Genomic DNA, 17,811 nt, shown 5'->3' with positions numbered 1-17,811 from the left:
TTTGACGCAGGAGTGCCTCCTGGCCTGGTGCTGTCTCTCTTTCAGGGGACTCAGGACGTTCATGGTGACCCTCTCCTTCAGTGCGCCATTGCAAGGAAACTGAAGTGGGGCATGCAACTGCTGCGGCGGTCCCTTCTTTCTCATGTACTGGTCTTAACAATGCATGTACAGCTCCACATCTGTGCAGGGGCCCAGCAGTGGCACTCTTCTCAGCTGCTTTCTGTTTTCTCTGTCGTCCATTGCGTCATTGTTTCTTACAAGGGATGTTGCTCATGCACGCTGCCGACAGACCTCGGGGATCCATTGCTTGCTACCATAAACAGCTTCACTTGTCTCATCTCCAAGCACAGTGCTTCCTTCCTGAGGTCGAGAATGGCCCCAGCCACCTTGAGGAAATCCAACCGAGGTATGCACGCATCCGATATAGGTACAAGCTGAAACTCGTGCACTTGGCTCAGGCCCTTCACCACAACTGAGACTGGATTTGAGTTGGACGGGTGCCCCAGTTGTGAGGTGTGCCACTCTCAGGGTGGGGGAGCACGCCTGGATGTAGCAGTGACACCAATGAGCTGGTGTCAGTGAGGACAGTGAGCTGTTTCCTGTCTATGCTGCATTTGACCCAAAGTGCACAGCAGTAGCCAATCTCCCTTCCTGTGGCATCAACGCTTAGGGTCGTTATCTCTGCAAGCATTGATTCGTACAGCATCCCCTCTTCCTGCACCACAAGCTTACCAGTTGCTCCTCCGCCACTCGCTCAGGGACTGCTTGGCACAACGTCTCCTCCTCAAGCTCTGGGTATGCCTGTCATCTTTTGGGCTTTAATAAAGGCTGTATTTACCCACAGCCTTGCCTGACACATGGAACCGTTTCTCTAACAGTTCACTGTAGGCTTCACTATGTGCTGCTCTATGGCTGCCGGAAACAGACTGACTCGACTCTCTCTCCCTGAGAAGCTAGGAACGGGCTCACCCGCTTTAAAAATAAGAGTCCTGTAATATGACCCAAAAAATAAGTGCTAAAACACAATTAACACAAACCTAACGTGCTGAACTTCTTTTGAACCCGCTACATTATCATTATTATTATCATTATTATTATTATTATTATTATTATTACAAGGTGCGTGACGTCCTTCCGCCAACCCCCCTTCATGGTTAGCTTTCACTTTGTGACAGACCGACTTAAAATGGCTAAAATGAATAAATAACGCGGAACTAGACAGGCTGAGAGAAACAGATATATGTCTGGTGCTCATATATGACTGAATCAGCATCGTGCCCCCCAGAAATTCATGTTGTACAGGCTGCGCTTCGTTAGCAGGATTTTTTTTATTCCAAATCAAAAGTGAAAGTAAACAGGCGGGGGGGATGTCCAAAGTTCACCTGCCATTTATAGACGAGCTCTCCATTTTCTCATTTTTTGCTCGAATAAACTGCTAAAGCGCACCGGTTTACGCGTTAAATCCAAGGAGACCCAATGCTGTATTGTGTAGAATTACAGTTGTGAGCGGCTATGCTTGAATTGCTTGTTTTCGCTTGTCTGCTCGCGGTGGCACACAGTGAGTATTACACTTCACTTCTTTCAAACAGACGTTGATATCAGACATATGGTAGAGAGGATGTTCGGTACACTGCTTTTCTCCTATTATTATTATTATTGAAGAATAGTGACATTACAGATATTTCTGTTTTCCCCGTGTGTTGGTAATCCATCCTCTCACGAATGAACAAGCAGAATGGCCGTTCAGTTCCTGTAGCGGACAGGAACTGAACTGTCTCTGTCTCGGTTCTCTCTGGCTGTGTCAGGCCTGCAGGGCGCTGATGTGGTGCTGTCCTGCTCCTTCATTGAGGAGGGAGGAGGGATGATGGGCGGATCTCTCTTCACTCGCACTCCGGCCACTCTGGTCTTAAGAGACCTTCCCATGTCCTCTGACCTCTCACCAGAAACTATAACTCCATATAACCCCCCTGACGACCCCAAGGCTGATGACCTCATTTTTGAGGTCGTAGGTAAGTCAAAAAAGTCTTCCATTTGTTAAATGAGGTGAAGCTGGTTTTAGTGTTTCTGTGTAAAACAAACCTCAAGCATTTTCAGTTAGCAATGTTAAAAAGCAGCTTAAAACACATTTTTAGTTAAGTATTTTATTTCTTTCTTTATAGATTTTTGTTTATATCTTACTGACTACAATACTCACCCTGTTGTTATTATTACTATATACATAGGTAGCTGTCAGTATACACTTAATTAATTGAGTTCATTAATTGCATTGCATCCTCATACCCCAAATATAGGGCTAACAGGAAAATAATGAAAGAAAGCAGGAAACACATGGAGTGAAGCATGTCATTGTTTTTACAAAACAACAATGCTCTTCCAAATTTTATCAGATTTATTATTATTAATATTATTATTATTAGTAGTAGTAGTATTAGTAGTAGTATTATCACCAGACACTGTGGGTATGTGAACTAAAATATTAATTTGCCACACTGCTCATAATGCAAGAGCTTTTTATATCCTGTGCTATAGACACTTGTGTGACACAAATATAATGCAGCCAGTCCAGCAAACAGTCCAGCGTGACAGTCCAACAAAACTAGGCTTGTGTAGTCTCCTTTGAGCAATGTTTTGTATATTGTATATTGTATATAATGTATTTTTTGTTTTCCTCTTATGCTTGTTTTCTTTATTTGGTCTTTCTTGTAAAGCACTTTGAGGTACATTCTACTGTATGAAAAGTGCTACATAGAGTATTAGTATATTATATAGTAGTAGTAGTACTGTGTATTCATGTGTTAACAATGGTCTATTTTAGGACTTGTTTTTTCTATTTTTCTACTATTGCTTTCCATTCATTATCTCTCTGTCACTCTAACCCTTTCTCTCTCTCTGTTTCTCTGGTCAGTATCATCAGTGGAGATTCCAGAAGCAGAGTCTCTTCTCCATGCTGACTGTAATGAACAGGAGGTGGTTTGTGAACTGAGCCGCTACGTACCTCGAGGTACAGAGCCTGACGCCTTACCTGCTCATTTCATCGGCTCTATTCAGATTGAAGGGGGCGGAGTTGGACTCACTTTAGTGCTGCAGACCATCTCCAATGAAAAAGCAGAATCAAGCACTCCACCACTAATGCAGAGCAAACTTCAGCTTCCTCTCAGCCAGTGGGGAACTCTCCTCACAGATGGTACTGCTTATTTACACCTAATCCTAGTATTATTTATCTATTCATCCATTCATTTAGACAACTGTGCATTTCTCACTGCATCATTCAGTAATTAATGCTCAATCGTTAAAGTGTTAATGCATTGGAAGATCCTAATATTTGGTCACGTAGCCCTCTTCCCAGTTCCCAGTCATGTAGCATACATTTTTTTCATGCTGACAGTTAGTTATTCAATATGTCATCGCTGACTTCTCCACTCATTTTCTGTCTCTCTTTTTTTGTTCTCTTTTCTTTCTTCCATAGCTGTGTTTGTGGTGTTCTCTCGTTCGCCATCCCTTGCAGCTCCTATAGGAGATGATGCACGTTTAGACTGTGGTTACAGGCAGAAGGATGTGTCCCCAGAGCGGAGTGTGGGGCTTGAATGGCGGTGGCAGCACAAAGGAAACGGGCGGAGAATTCTGGATATGAGAGCTCAGGGGGTTGAGACAGATGAAGGGACAGAAGGTGAGTGACTGTGCATGTATTCATTGTAGAAGTAGTCTTAATTCTGACCATTGTTAGTTCTATGCAACTGCCTGAAAACAGTGCAGTCTCGTTCATGGACAGAGTGGAATTGGGATGATAGCACTATAATGCCCATTCAACCATTCTGTACAGTTAGCTTCAAAGACAGACTTCTGACAATTGCCAGTGAGTCTGGTGTGTTTTAAAGCTCAGTTGGCTTTTTGGTCAGCAAAAAGCCAGTTTTCTGATATGGAAATGATTGACCATACAGACCTGTTTTCGTGTGACATATTATGAAAACGGTGTTACAGTAACAGGCTTACATAAAACAAAGTGGTATGCCCATCTGCAAACACGCAAGATATCATGCTTACTGGTTTCAAACTAAGCTCTTGAGTGACTTTTAACAGTGGCATGGATTTTTTTTTTACAATCTAGATGTAGCTTGATCCAAAATACTGGTTAAAAATTGTGCATGGAACTGTGTACAGACAGCAGTGTCAACAGCCAATGAGAGTGTCCCTGACAAAATTTCAATAGCTGCGGCCATCTTAGTGTACGGTATATATCAGATGGTTCATGTATCTCATTGGCCAGTGCATCTGAGGCTGAAACTACTGTAAAGTCATTTTATTTTCCATAAAAAAGAGGGCTTAACAGAGATTGTTGTTTCTGTGAGAGCTGTTTACATCATCACTCTTCAAAGTTACGTAGGCATAATGATGTCATTATTCAGAACAATGCAACTTTGACTCATTCATATGATCAGTAATACATCAGTTCATTCACAAATGACAGTGAATGTGTTTCTCATAGCATTTGTTAAATTCAAAGATTGCTTTTTAAACAGCTCCGTTCGGTAAGTACTTACTTTGCTACATTTAATCACATAAGTCTATGCTGAGAGTTCTGTAAGAACTAATCAAGCTCAGGTGTTTACAGAAAATGACATCCTAAATCAAGTCAGAGTATGACTTATTATTGTTGTTATGTGTATTGTCACGTTGTCAGTTACATACTTTACAACTATGAATATTATTTTCTTGAACATTTAATTTGTATTTCTGCTGCCAGTGCAAGTGGAGCGAGAAGGGGTGAGTGCAGATTCAACCCTGCTGATTAGGGATGGAAACGCATCTCTGACCATGAAGACGTTAAAGGTTTCAGACGAGGGCACATACATCTGCACTATCAGCGCTGGAGCATTTCAGACTCAGCAGATTGTTCAGCTGCACATCATACGTGAGTCTCTTATCAGTCTATGTCTGTCAAGCCATCTAATTGAGAATGTGTCTCTGAACTTGAGGTTGAGTTTTGTGACAGTACCCCCATCTTGCCAGCACTTTCATACCTGTACAGTGGTGATTATCTATTGATCTGTCATCACCTCATCTCTCTCTCTCTCTAAGAGCCACCCAGAGTTTTTCTCTCCGAAAAGAAAGTTGTATTTCAGGACGAGTCGCCTCAGAAGCTGAGCTGTCACTGTGAACGCTACTACCCCCTGGATGTGCATGTATGTCATTTACGTCAACCTACACTCAAATCCGATGATCAGATCAGCTCACACACATACAGAAAAAAAGTGACTGAGATTGAATTTACTTGAAATGTGTTCAAGTCCACATGAATAAATAAAATCAGAACAATTCACTTTACCTAATTTTAGCAGTAATTGTGTTAAGATGTAATTTATTTTATTAATATGGAAATAATGAACACATCTGAAGCAAGTGAATTCACAGTGCATCAGTGCACACTCACATCTGCTCTTTAGTATGAGCTGCCTTCATTCTGAGAATAACTGACCTATTATACATAGCCCTTCATTAAAAGGCAGTCTGAAAAAGCCTTTGAAAAAGAATGTCAAACGTCCTGCAGGGCTACAGCACTACTTAGTTTAGTGTATTCTAATCCATCATATATAGATACAACCATCTGATAAGATGTTTTGCATGAGGGACCACACTAAACGTTGCAGTTCTGTGGCTTTTCAGGCCTGAAGTCTGACATGCTGATCTATATATAGAAAGGCTGCATTATGTTCTTAAGTGCAGGGCATTGGTGCTGCACTGTCTATAGGTAATTTCAAACCTGCATAATGCTAATGAATTCTCCTCTGTAATAAAGACATAGCCACATTAATCTGGTGTTGGTGCTTGGTTAGAATAAATACACATGTACTTGTAATTGTCAGTGCTGTAGGGAGAAGATGGAAAACAGTAATAGACAGTTAAGCCCTTTTTTACTGTTTATATAGACGTGTTTTCAACATGCCAACATGCCACAGTGTACCACAAAACTAATGTTTGATTTTCAGTAGAGCACTTCTGAATAAAGTGTCAAGCAGTCCTCATAAATTTATGAAAGAACACTACGTTTCAAGTTTTGATTATTTCTGAATCAGCTGACTGTTTTTTGTGTATGTGCTTCTGCAGGTGGAGTGGTTATCTCAGCCCCCCTCTGAGACAGAGAGCATTTCTCTGACGGAGAAAGCCTCTCTCTCCAGCCACCGCCAGCACAATGACGGAACCTTCTCTCTCTCGTCTTTCCTCTTCGTCCGCCCCTCTGAACATCCACCTGGAACCACCTTTACCTGCAGGGTCTCCCACTTTGCCCTGCAAACACCCAGTGATGTCAGCTTGACAGTAGAAACACCCGAGCCAGGTTAGAGAAATCTTAACTAGGATGAATGAAGTGAATTGTACAGTTTATTGTTGATCAGCTGGATTACTGACTTTGTAAAAAGACTGTAAAGTGCCATATAAGCCCGAGGACTTCTATGAAGTAATATTGTGTATGAGAGATATTTCTGTCTAATTTAATAACGTATAAAAAATTAGTCCTCTGTTGGACACAGTTTGAAATGGAGAACATTGCAGACAAATGTACTTAAACCTGAAACTACACACAATATAAAATATTGTCCAAAAATAATATTCAGTTCTTATTATTTTAATGAACAATTCTGATGATTTGTTTTTGTAGATGTGATATACATGTGTTTATGTTAGAATTTAGCCTGATTTTAAGGTTTTTTCTCTTAATGAATTCAGCAGGCAACTACTACTGGATGGTCCTGGCAACACTGGTTTTGTCAGTACTGTTTTTATATCAGGCTTTAAGATAGGTAAGTATTTTATGGTCCTATGGACTATTAAATGAAAAATATTCTTCATATTTCTTTAAAAAGTAGTGCTATACAATTTTATCTAATCTCTAAAGGTCTTAAAGGTGTGTTATATATATTAATGTAAATGTTTTTTAATGTATGTATCAGCTTTAACATCATTAAAAGTGTGTGATAAGGCCCAGTTATATAAATGAGATTGTACCACCACCATGCATTGTTGCCAGATTAACAAGTTGGTAAAGTATTTCTTAAATGTTTTATCTGGTGTATCAATAGGTGCTGAAGACCACATCTGTGAGGAACTGAAAAGATAAGAGCTGTACCTATTTATCAGAGTTTTGTTTCTTTTTGTCTAAATGGGTGTACATTTACCTACATTAAGCATAAATTTGATTGTTGTAAATATATATAATTGCTGTCAGACAAAACCTCATATCTCCAGCTTTACAGGAGAAGGAAAAAATGTTCTTAATTTTGAATGGAAGCTAAAAGTAAAAGACATTTTCTCAAGTGATACTGGACCATTTCTATTGTTCCAAACATCCTGACATATTAACACATTGTAAAGGGCAACTTGTGTTTTTTATGTAAATTTACAAAATGGCAAACATGGATATATAAGGTTTTGTCCCAACATCAATAGTATATTATTTTTTACACTGTTGCTTTTCTACTGTTCCACTGTTGTTTTTTTTTCATTTTCACATAAGAAAAATAGCATGTACAGTTTGTAGATTTCTTTATTGGCATCAGCAAAAGTGTTAGGGCAAATAAGCATGCTTCTGAATTCTTCTCTGGATTCACTAAATGGTTTTAAGTGATTTGTTTACCAGTTTGTCACTGCTACATCATTCATAAATGGCATTTACATTTAGCATTGTGTCATACAATCTCTTAAAATCAGTTAAAGCAATGAAAAATGACAAATCTTTGCAATATTCAACAGCTGTACTGAATAGAAAAATAATAAAGTTTGAGTCTGTGAAGAATCTAGTTTAAAAAGCATATTACATGGCATTTCAAAGAATTACTTTTTACTTTCTTTATCATATCCTTATCAGTGATTTAGCAGGTAAGTGTTTTGTGGAGAGTTCACAGGTTTCATGTTTTGTACACTGATGAGGTTTTATGGAGGCTGTGAAGTTTCTCTAACAGAGCTGTACATTAGGCAGTAGTTCAGGAAATCAACGTTACAGGATACGACTCTAGCAGTGTGTCTTCCATGCAAGTCATTAGACACAAATTAATTTCTAACACCTAATAAGTCTGTGTCTGTGTGTGTGTGTGTGTGTGTGTGTGTGGCCTGACTATGTTTTCACACCACTTCTTTTTCTACCTTCCAACTATATATTATTTTTAAAGACAAAATCGTATAATCTTACAATCTTAAAGTGACTTACAGTAGCAGCAGCCTCTGTATGTGTATGTCCGTGTGTGCGTGTGACTGTATGCATGTAACTGTGCGTGCAAGTCTATGCATGAAAATATCTTTATCTTTTTGCCGTATTTTCTGAACCAATAGTTAAAAATCATCCCTGACTTTTTTTCCTCTCACATGACTGCGCTTCTCTTTCTGTTTTCCATTCCAGTCTCTTTTGCTATCACCTTCTGGTTTATTTTAAAAGCCATTTCTGTATTCTGAAGCGCAAGAAGTGAACAGGGATAGCGGTAAAAGACGTTTAGCTACATATGAATAGAAGCTTCTTTCTGTAATGACGGATCACAATTACGCATGGAGAACAAAAGCAGGTTAAAGTTCTTCTCATTTATCTTGTTTACAGTAAACAGTAGTAAATAGAAGCTGAGGTTCGCAGCATTATGATGGTAGGAAAGAGCAGATTCTGATGTGTTGTTAGACATGCTGGTATCAGTTTACAGACTGATTCCTGAAGGCTTTGGAAGGTCACATGAAGATGTTTTGGCATTGCAGGAAGAGAAAGGATTGAGGCCTCCCTGCTTTCAGTTTTCTAATGTCACTTATTATTTATGCAGCCTCACTCACCCATATTCTATCCACCCACTCTTCACTGTCTCCTGTTTCCCCCACCCTTTCTCACCCCCCTCACCTCTCTGTCTCTCCCCCTCTCGCTCACTCTCCTCATACTCCATGTATGCTTCCCCTCTGCGGGATGTGTGTGTGTGTGTGTGTAATGCCTCAGGAGGGAGTTAGAGAAAGTCATAGTGAAAGAGCAGGTGAAAAGCATTGCCGGCTAGGCAGAATGGTTAGCTCGTTATGAATCTGCTGATCTGCTGACTACAGTCACACTGGAGTACCAGATGGCTCGAGAGTGAAGAGAGAAGGGGGAACAGGACAAGGCATGGACTTTATATGAGTGGTCTTATTTGTTTCGCTTTCTTCCGCCTCCTTTAATTGATTTTCTCCTCCCTGTAAGCTGGGTCAGCTCACGAGAAGAAATACACTGTACAAGAAAGACAAAGACACAAAAAAAGAGAGAGAGAGAAGGAGGACAGAATGAAAAAAGAGACAGAAAAAGATAAGGAAAAAGCTACAGAAAAGAAATGAAGAGGTCATCGCATTACAGATAATTACAGAAAGTCAAATAGCATGCTCTGTTACAGTGTGGATTCCTTTCTGTGTGGCCATAGGCTGTGCATAGCTGCACTAAATGAATAATTCACAGTAATCAAAGTGATGAATTATTGAGCTTGTTTTGAGGTGGTCCAGTCTGGGCCATAAACATGCACACCCTGAAGCCACAATAAGGAGACTACTCAAAAACAACATGTCAGTTCACTGAAAGAAACATTTTATTATCCCTAATAACTGTGCAGTTACTCCTAACTATTCTTTTGTTAGTCCACTGTAGTTTTATAGTACTACATTCTGGCTAAGTTTAGTAACAACTGCTGTATTAAAATCTGAACTGAACTGATGAAAACAAACACATTTCAGAATAGTTACCAGTGCATGCCAGTGAAATAACTGCAGTAAATGTGTAACTGTCTAAAATTAGATAAAATAAGATAAAAACCAAATAGTGTGTATCAGCACATTTCATATCAAGCACAACAATAGATAAGAGATTAATGTCAAATGAGAATGTCATCCATCGCTTTGTGTTTTATTTTCCTTTAATTGTGAAAATGCCTTTGCTATCAGGAAGGTTTCAACTCTTAGCCTCTAAAGGGCCTGTTTATGGGCCCGCACTTCAGTTTCTCACTCCATAAGTGACAGATTTTATAGTAATTATTTGAATCATTTTTAGAAAATACAGACTAAGTCTTTTATTATTCATTTATTTTTTTTAATCTTTATTATTTTTTAAAAGCAGTATTAATCCTAGGGTCCAAAAATTTGGGAAATTAAGGAAATTTTATGAAGTTATGGCTTGTAAAACAAAGTGCAGTGGTTAAGTATTTTTGAGTCATAGATTAATATTCTTACCAGTACTCATAGCTGTTTTCATATAAGCAAAAACATGTATCTCCAAAATGGAGTAGGAGGCAAAAACATTCTTAACTTTCATGTAAGTTAATGTAACAATATTTTATTCATTTTAGAGCATTTCTGTTGGCCTGTTCATTATGAAATTTGGCACAATGTAAAGGGCAGCTGCGGTGCTCAAATGACGTAGAAAAATACAAATTGTAAAAATAGAGATACATGGTTTTGATATGACAGCATCAATATTATGTTACTTATCAACTAGATAACAGTACAAATAAAGATACTTTATATGTCCTTCACCCATGTTCTATTAATGAGGTATCATATCACTCTTAAATATTGATTAAATACTTAAACAAATGCAGTCATGCAACCCTAACCACACAAGTCAAGTCATTGTTATGAAACTTTTCATAACTTTTACATAACGAAAGTTACAGTGAAACTCACAGAAGATTATCCCGACCACGATGACTCCAATAATGCCCATCATGATCATCATCTAAAGATAAAGAAAAGAAACAAGAAAGATGATGATGCCAGCGTTCATACATACACATCACACTGAGCTTCTCCATCGTGAGAATGTCAGCTTGAAGTTTCACAGCGGCTTTAAACAGAGGACACAAAAAACAGCCAAGGACAGCACCTCACACAGCTGTTCTGTGTATGTGTGTGTTTCTCTCTTTAAAACTATGTAACACACTGTCTCACTTGTCCGTGCATTAAGAGGCACTAAAAGCAGCAGAGAGAGACAGGCTGCATTAAGCAAACTCACTGCAGAGTCAGCAGCTTATTAAACGAGGAGCTGGATTTTCTGATGCAGGATCGCCTGTCTGGTCTCAACAGTGGAAAATAATCCAGTTTAGCATTTAATCCAGGCAAGACACTCCATATATCCATCACGAAGCAAGGCTTGAGCCAAAAAACTCCCCACTCAAAACTGCTCAATCAAGAGAAATGTCCTGGAACTGCGCAGCTAGCGGAAGAGGTGGACTGATTAATAGAGAGATGTGAAATGACAAAAAAGAATGGCCCTGATTCATGCTGACTAAGTCACACTTTCAAAGAGGCAGAGGGAAAGGATTAAAGCGCAAACAAAAATGTGCACACCTTTAGACTTGTAATCAGTTGAACCACTTTAAAGCATGTCTATTTCACATGCAATAAAAATTCTGAAATATTTGAAGAGTTTCATTACAAAATACTGTATATCCATTTGTAACAATTTTGGATATGTGACATAAAAACCAAAAACATATTTTTCTTTCTCTAATAAAGGTGTTATTAATTATAATATAGCACTGATATTTCTTGTATGTGTAAACTCCCTACAATGTATATCAAGTCAACATTCTTCATTTATAATATAATGTGTTTTGGAACAAAAAACCCTCATTTGTATATGATTTTGACAGATGGGGTGTTGAGACTATCTTTTCAAAAAGGACAAAATCAGGCCTTACCTTAGAACAGTGAGCCAATACTAACAATTAACTTAAAACGAAATATAGTCTTTAGCAAAATAGTGTATTTAAATACTTCTAGATGTGTTCTGGATGTATATCTAGATACGTTGTTTAATTCCAGGGATCAAAAAGTCTATCATTATTCAAACCCAAAGGCTTAAATGTACAAAGTAACTAATTAACACTACATTGTTAAGTTCTATGTCTATTTCTATTTCCAAGGTCTTGTAGACTCACTGTGAATGGGGCATCAACATGCTTCCCCATCTGAGCTGAATCACTGTCACACATTCACTAATTGATACTTACATTTCAATTAAGCTTGTTGGTGATCTAACAGTAGGCTAATAGCTAAATGTAGGCTACTACATAAATGGATCAGTGCCCAAAGAGCAGCTGACTGCCAGACAGATCTTGTTGGTAAGTGTTAGCTTGTGAATAGCTTGGCTGATTGTTTTAAGGACTGTAATATGATTTGATGATATCCTTGAATAAAACATGCCTATATGACTATTTTCACATGGATTTATGCTATTGGTTGAAGGTAACATTCCTTGATACATGAAAATTATGGGTGGCTAAAAAGGAAGTGCCAAGCCTCATCTTCTTGTGAATAAAACATTGCCTCCATGCATTCTCAGTAACATACCTTAGTAATACTGTCATAAGGGCTTAATAATTTGCCTGATTAAGGTACTCCAAAGAAGACATATTTAATAAGCTAAATCACTCGTGTTAGAACAATGCTCAGCTAAGTTATTAATAACTAATATATAAACAGTATAAACAGAATCTGTAATGATTTTAGTCCATAAGCATATTCTTTTCTGTGTCGTGCCCAACCTCCCCCACCCTGCTACAGACTTGCAGTAAGCTACTGCACAGAGAGTGCAGCACTGCACTCCTGAGCTTTGAATAAGCAGCAGGATCAGCAGTGGCCTATAAGCCTGAGATGTTCCATCCCATTTTTCTTTCCTATGCATCCCCTTTCTTACACAACAGGAGTGTTTTTCTTTTTATTTCTCAATCCATTACATACATATAATTCTCCCTTAACCAATTCCATACTCCAGCCTTCTCAGTCTGCTCTTCTGTTCTTTGGTTTCTTTCTTTCTTTTCCTCTGCATTTCTCTCTTCTCTTTCCTTCTTACACTGTAAGAATCTCCCTACATATCTGTAGATTAACTGAGATTATCAATCAAATCAAAAGTTAATTTCAACTTATGTATGACATTTCTGCGAGTGTAATGAATATGCTTCACTTTAAGTTGTTTTTAAGTTGCTTTTTAAGCTCTCACCTTGCAGTTTTTCCACCAGTACTTGTTCTTCAGCTTGGCAGCACAACTCTCAAATTGTGAGGCTCCAGCCTGCAGTGCATCGGCCCTGTCGTCCAGCTCCGACAGTTTCTGGTCCCTCTCCAAGACTTTATCCACATTCACGCGCATAATATCCACAACCTGCACAGGAGAGCAGATGAGGCCAAAGTGATGCTTAGTCACATTTCTTGATGAATGCAGCACTTGTTATTTTGGTGTATTATATAGAGGAAAATAAAGAATGATGGAAGATGCTGTGACTTAACTGGGCAGCCTTGAGTTCTTTTGTGTATGATGTTATAATATGGTTCAGTCCATAAAAGTAACACATTTTTGTAGCTGTAGGTCTGTATTCTAGCACATTGGATTTAAAATATAATAATATAAGGTTAACGTGCTGTTTGTCAGCTTTAATTCAAAGGTAGTTCCATCTACATTAAGTGAAACATAACAATCATAGGCCTCATGGCCTTTTTTACACATACTACCTCTATCTCAGTGGATCATACATATTTGGACTGTTGACTTCAAGGTTGTTTCTTGGCCTGTGTGTCACTGCAGCTAATGCATAAGAGAATGAACAGAAAGACTAGATTAGATTGTAGATGTAGCATTTTTTCTGTAGTCTGGTGCTATTGTCCCTCAACATTAAGACCAGAGAAGTGTCAATGCTAGTAAAGCAGGCCATTGTGATGTTTAAAAATAGAATAAATGTGTGGTGCGCTTAGCAATAGCAAACAACTTGCGGTTCATGGAAGACTACAGCAGTTAATGACTAAATCGTGAAGAGGAAATGTTGATCAAAAACACTACCTATAATAGTTTCTTAAATAGCACATAAAAAGTCAAACGTTCTATTTCATCACTTTGTACCATTGTAAACTGCTCATGATCCAAAGTGTACAGAGCTGTGAATTTGAAACATGGTGGCATGGGTGTGTATGTCTATCATTGGAACATTGGTACAGAACCATTTAAACTGCTCAGATCCAACTGATTAGCCCAAGATGCAGTAAATCACGCTTCACTTTGCAGCAGGACAGTGACCCTAAACATACTGCTAAAGCAACTGTACAGTTTCTCAGGCCCAAAAACTCTTGAATGCTCTTGACTTGCCAAGTCAGTCATCTGACTGGTGACCAATTAGGCATGCATTTCACTTACTGTAGAGTGTTTACTGCAGCAAACAGTCTCTCAAACAAGCGGAAACTGAAATTCACTGCATTAGACCTGGCAGAGCATCACCATATAGCCAGCATCTGGTTGCAGACTTCATCTAATCATTGACTAATTGAGTAATCTGCCCATCCCAATTTTATTTAAGACTATGTTTACTTGTCCAATTATGTTCTCCTAAAATCTGGGGACTTTGTATAAAAAGAGCTATGATTGTTTTATGTTTCATCCAGTACAGACATAATACTCTCAAATAAATGCTAACTGTTCACATTTTAACCCAATAGCTGTTTCATTTTAAAAGCCAAAACAACAAAGGAATGTCACTTCCAAGTATTCTATCATATATAATGTGTTTATTATAGCATATTTCATACAATAAAATAAATAATCAAAACATTTTTGTCCATAAAAGACACTAAGTTTCCTTAAAAGTTTTAATTCTATGACCAATTCTGTAGTTCCTGGCTGCTGTGTCATCTGATTCGTGACTTATGCTCTCGCTGAGCCTCTCTTGTCATATTCTCTCATTTTTTGCTTCTGTGTGCTCACCTCTTCCACTTGTGCCTGAGTCTGCTGTAGTCGGCGGTTGCTGGTGGTGTTTGGGGGTGGGGCAGGGGGGCCACCAGCTGGGCCCCCCTCTCCTCCAGGGGCCCCAGGAGCCCCTGCAGGAGCCGCAGCATCTGGAGCTGGAGCCGACCTGAACAGGGATCGAGGAGAGGAGAGGCATGTACCGCAGCATGGAGGTGTTGCCTTTTTGTTGCGGAGTTTCTTTTAAAGTGACAAGTGACTGACCCGTTCAGACTGACTATGACTAATGAGGACACCAAAACAGCCACTAGTCACACACAAAAGTACATTACTGCATTGAACTCAGGCTGTAGCGCGCAGGCTCTGATGCAGTGCAGCAAGAACATGCTTTATTTCCATCTAGTGCAGAGCATCACAGGCTAAATGTGGTCAAAGTACAGATATGATAAATGATAATGGCATTTATAAATATCAGTCCGGTATGGTTGTGCTCTCTCTGGGTCTAAGATATAGGTTACCAGAGCTGTTTAAGCATTAGAATAATTAATGGTTCGTGGTATTGACATTAAGGGGCCTCGCAGCAACGCGATATTGTCAGTGGGCCAAAGTGTGTCCCGCAAGTCAATAAATGCGTAACACACACTCTGCGCGCAAAATGAAGTTAACTCTCGAGAAAACATGCACAAAAGTTACAACCAACACATAAGAGCGTGAGGACAATTGAAGTTCGATGACGAGAAACCGTTTATCAGCATCTTGTTAAGGGCTCGCGCACGGAGGAAACGCGTTAGGGGAAAAAATCCGCATTGGTACTCACATCGTGTGCGCAGCGATTTCCGATGGGCTGCCTCAGTGAAGATGAGGGGGGCAGAGAGAGAGGAGGGGGAGAGAGGAAAAGGGGAAGGGTCTCAAGTCAAGATGATAAAAAGAGGAGAAGAAGAAGAGGGAGGAAAAAAGACCCCTTAGAGTTGGGAGTCAGGACAGCCAGTGTTGGTAGGACAGATGTCTTTGCGCGTTGGAGGCTGCAGCAGCTGCAGTGGAGCTGTGAGCGGCAGTTCAGCAGCAGTGGCGCATTAGGAAGGCGAGAATGTCCCCTCACCAAAACACGTACACACACGGTGTCCGGCCACAGCTCTGTCCGGTCCACTCTCCGCGGTTTCTTTCAGAGGGCAAAAACAACACAGCTGCTACGCGTTCAGCCAAGAAGTCCTCACTGTAATCTGTAAGTGGCCCGTCTGACGGTTTGCCCGGGTCCCAGCGCCGTTAGAGCCAGCACCGTCCTCTCCTGCTGCTGCTCAGTGCGTGTGAGCGCGCATGTGTGTGTGTCAGTGTGGGGGGCGGGGGCGGGGGGGGGCTTCTGGAGTAGCGCAGTAGTTTCTGTGCGTCTGCTCTCCTATACTGCAATAATGCGTCGCAGCTACAGTTGGACTTATAATGATGGTGCGGTGCTGCTGGAAGCCCCCGCCCCCCTGCATTCTCTCTCACTCTCTCTCTCCCCATCTCCCTTTCCTCTCTCTTTCCCTCCCTCTCTCCCTCTCTGCGGTACCCGGCCAAGCAGGACCCACAGAATGTTGACTTTGCTGTTTTCCTCCGTCTGTCTCTCTCTCTCTCTCTCTCTCTCTCTCGCTCTCTCTCTCTCTCTCTCTCTCTCTCTCTCTCACACACACACACACACACACACACCTCCTCTGTGCACTCTTTAACACTGAATCTCTCGCATTTAGTTTCATCACGAAAGACAGCAGGCAGCTCCTTGAACTCCTGACCCAATTTCTCATTTGCTGCACATAAAGAACATAGTCCTGTATAGTCCTGTACAGTCCTGTACAGTCCCGCCTCCTCACTGCTGACTTTAGCTCCTCTTCATTACTGTACAGACACACGGACGACTCTGATGAAACCGTCTTATTACGAAGGAGCCCTTTATTTAAACTGTTTGCTAACAGTTGCTGTGAAGCAGAGCTAACTGGGACAGGAGATGGGAGATGTTTCTAACATTAGGTTAGCTGCAACGGCACCAATTCCACCAATCAGGGAGCAGCTGTGTGATCACATGATCGCCACTGTAAACACCCACTCACTGGTCTCACGTCCAGAACTGCTGACTTTACACGTAAGGGAATGTTAGATTAGAAACTCTCATTTTTGGATCTGTTTTCTATTTTGATTATTAGATAAGATTTTGGTTAACCTTCAGTTTGAACTTATACAACTTTTATTAAAGTAAATAGGCGGTTTTCAGGCACTGCAGAACATATTCATGCCAAGTTCTAATGAGCATTTTACAGCAAGACAAGATTACACTTTTTACATGTTCAGTTCCAATAACAATACTGAACACTTAAGTTTCGGCCTACCCACTGTGCGAAATACCCACTGGTATTTGGGGGGTCTCGTGTTGGCTGGCTACTCCAGCGTTCGTGGGCTGCTAACTCACTCGCCAGAGCAGTGCTTTAATGGCAGAAAAATGTGTGGTTTAATCGTTCTTCTGTAAATGCTCATTTCTAGTTTGGTAATACGCTCTTCCACACATCAGCTGAGATCTTACACATCTGCTCTTTCATCTTCGGTTTGAGAAATGAGTAACAATTCACTCTTTCCACCAGTCTCTTGGGTAATTGGGCAAATTTTCAGATTTACAAGTATGCAACAGCATATTGTATTTTTTTCAGAGGGCTAGATAAGGAAGGACCAAGCTCGCTACTCAATACCTGATATTCAATGTGCCATCTCTGTACAACAGTTAGTAAAGTAATGGCTGACAGAGATGGGGGGCAATTGTAAAAATGGGAGATATATATATATATATTTTTTTTAGCATGGTGTGCCTGAAAAAGATCGCAGTTGGTGTCAAATGTGGAAAATTTATCAGATCTGTTGCCAGAGAATTTAGACATTTCAGAACCTGCAGATTTGTGGAAGTGAAAATTCAAGACTATTCAAGGTGTGGATCAAGTGTTTGCATGTTAAGTTCTAGGCCCAAACACATCTGTCCGACTCCTTATACACTATGCATCTGGCGCCAATGTGAGTCTGATTAAACACTTGTGTAATGGAACAGTGCATTTCTTGTAAGTTCAATTGTAAGTGCCTTAAGATTTAAGATCAACTCA

The 17,811-nt window shown here is 40.0% G+C and overlaps 2 protein-coding genes across 3 annotated transcripts; one reads left to right on the top strand and one right to left on the bottom strand.

The window, feature by feature from the left end:
- Positions 1-541: 541 nt before the first annotated feature.
- Positions 542-7,786, top strand: tapbpl (TAP binding protein like). Of its 2 annotated transcripts, none has more exons than XM_036585017.1 (9): positions 542-1,558; positions 1,806-2,009; positions 2,906-3,184; positions 3,467-3,667; positions 4,742-4,909; positions 5,077-5,180; positions 6,103-6,331; positions 6,724-6,794; positions 7,074-7,786. In XM_036585017.1, the coding sequence occupies exons 1-8, from the start codon at positions 1,513-1,515 to the stop codon at positions 6,792-6,794; spliced, it is 1,302 nt and encodes a 433-aa protein (XP_036440910.1). In that variant the 5' UTR covers positions 542-1,512; the 3' UTR covers positions 7,074-7,786. The 2 variants fall into 2 exon arrangements, with proteins under 2 accessions (XP_036440910.1, XP_036440902.1); XM_036585009.1 differs by having other exon boundaries at positions 1,035-1,558; positions 6,721-6,794.
- Positions 7,787-8,804: 1,018 nt separating this feature from the next.
- On the bottom strand, positions 8,805-16,033 carry zgc:92912 (uncharacterized protein LOC436805 homolog). The gene is made up of 5 exons (XM_036585031.1): positions 15,516-16,033; positions 14,720-14,867; positions 12,974-13,132; positions 10,657-10,708; positions 8,805-9,217 (listed from the first exon to the last, which is right to left on the bottom strand). Coding segments are annotated over exons 1-5 (378 nt in total). The 5' UTR covers positions 15,518-16,033; the 3' UTR covers positions 8,805-9,200.
- Between the last annotated feature and the right edge of the window lie 1,778 nt (positions 16,034-17,811).

Source organism: Colossoma macropomum, unplaced genomic scaffold, assembly GCF_904425465.1.
Source record: "Colossoma macropomum unplaced genomic scaffold, Colossoma_macropomum, whole genome shotgun sequence".
In the NCBI taxonomy this organism is placed as follows: domain Eukaryota; kingdom Metazoa; phylum Chordata; class Actinopteri; order Characiformes; family Serrasalmidae; genus Colossoma; species Colossoma macropomum.
The sequence above is the reverse complement of the archived record's forward strand: the minus strand, read 5'-3'. Positions and strand labels throughout refer to the sequence as shown.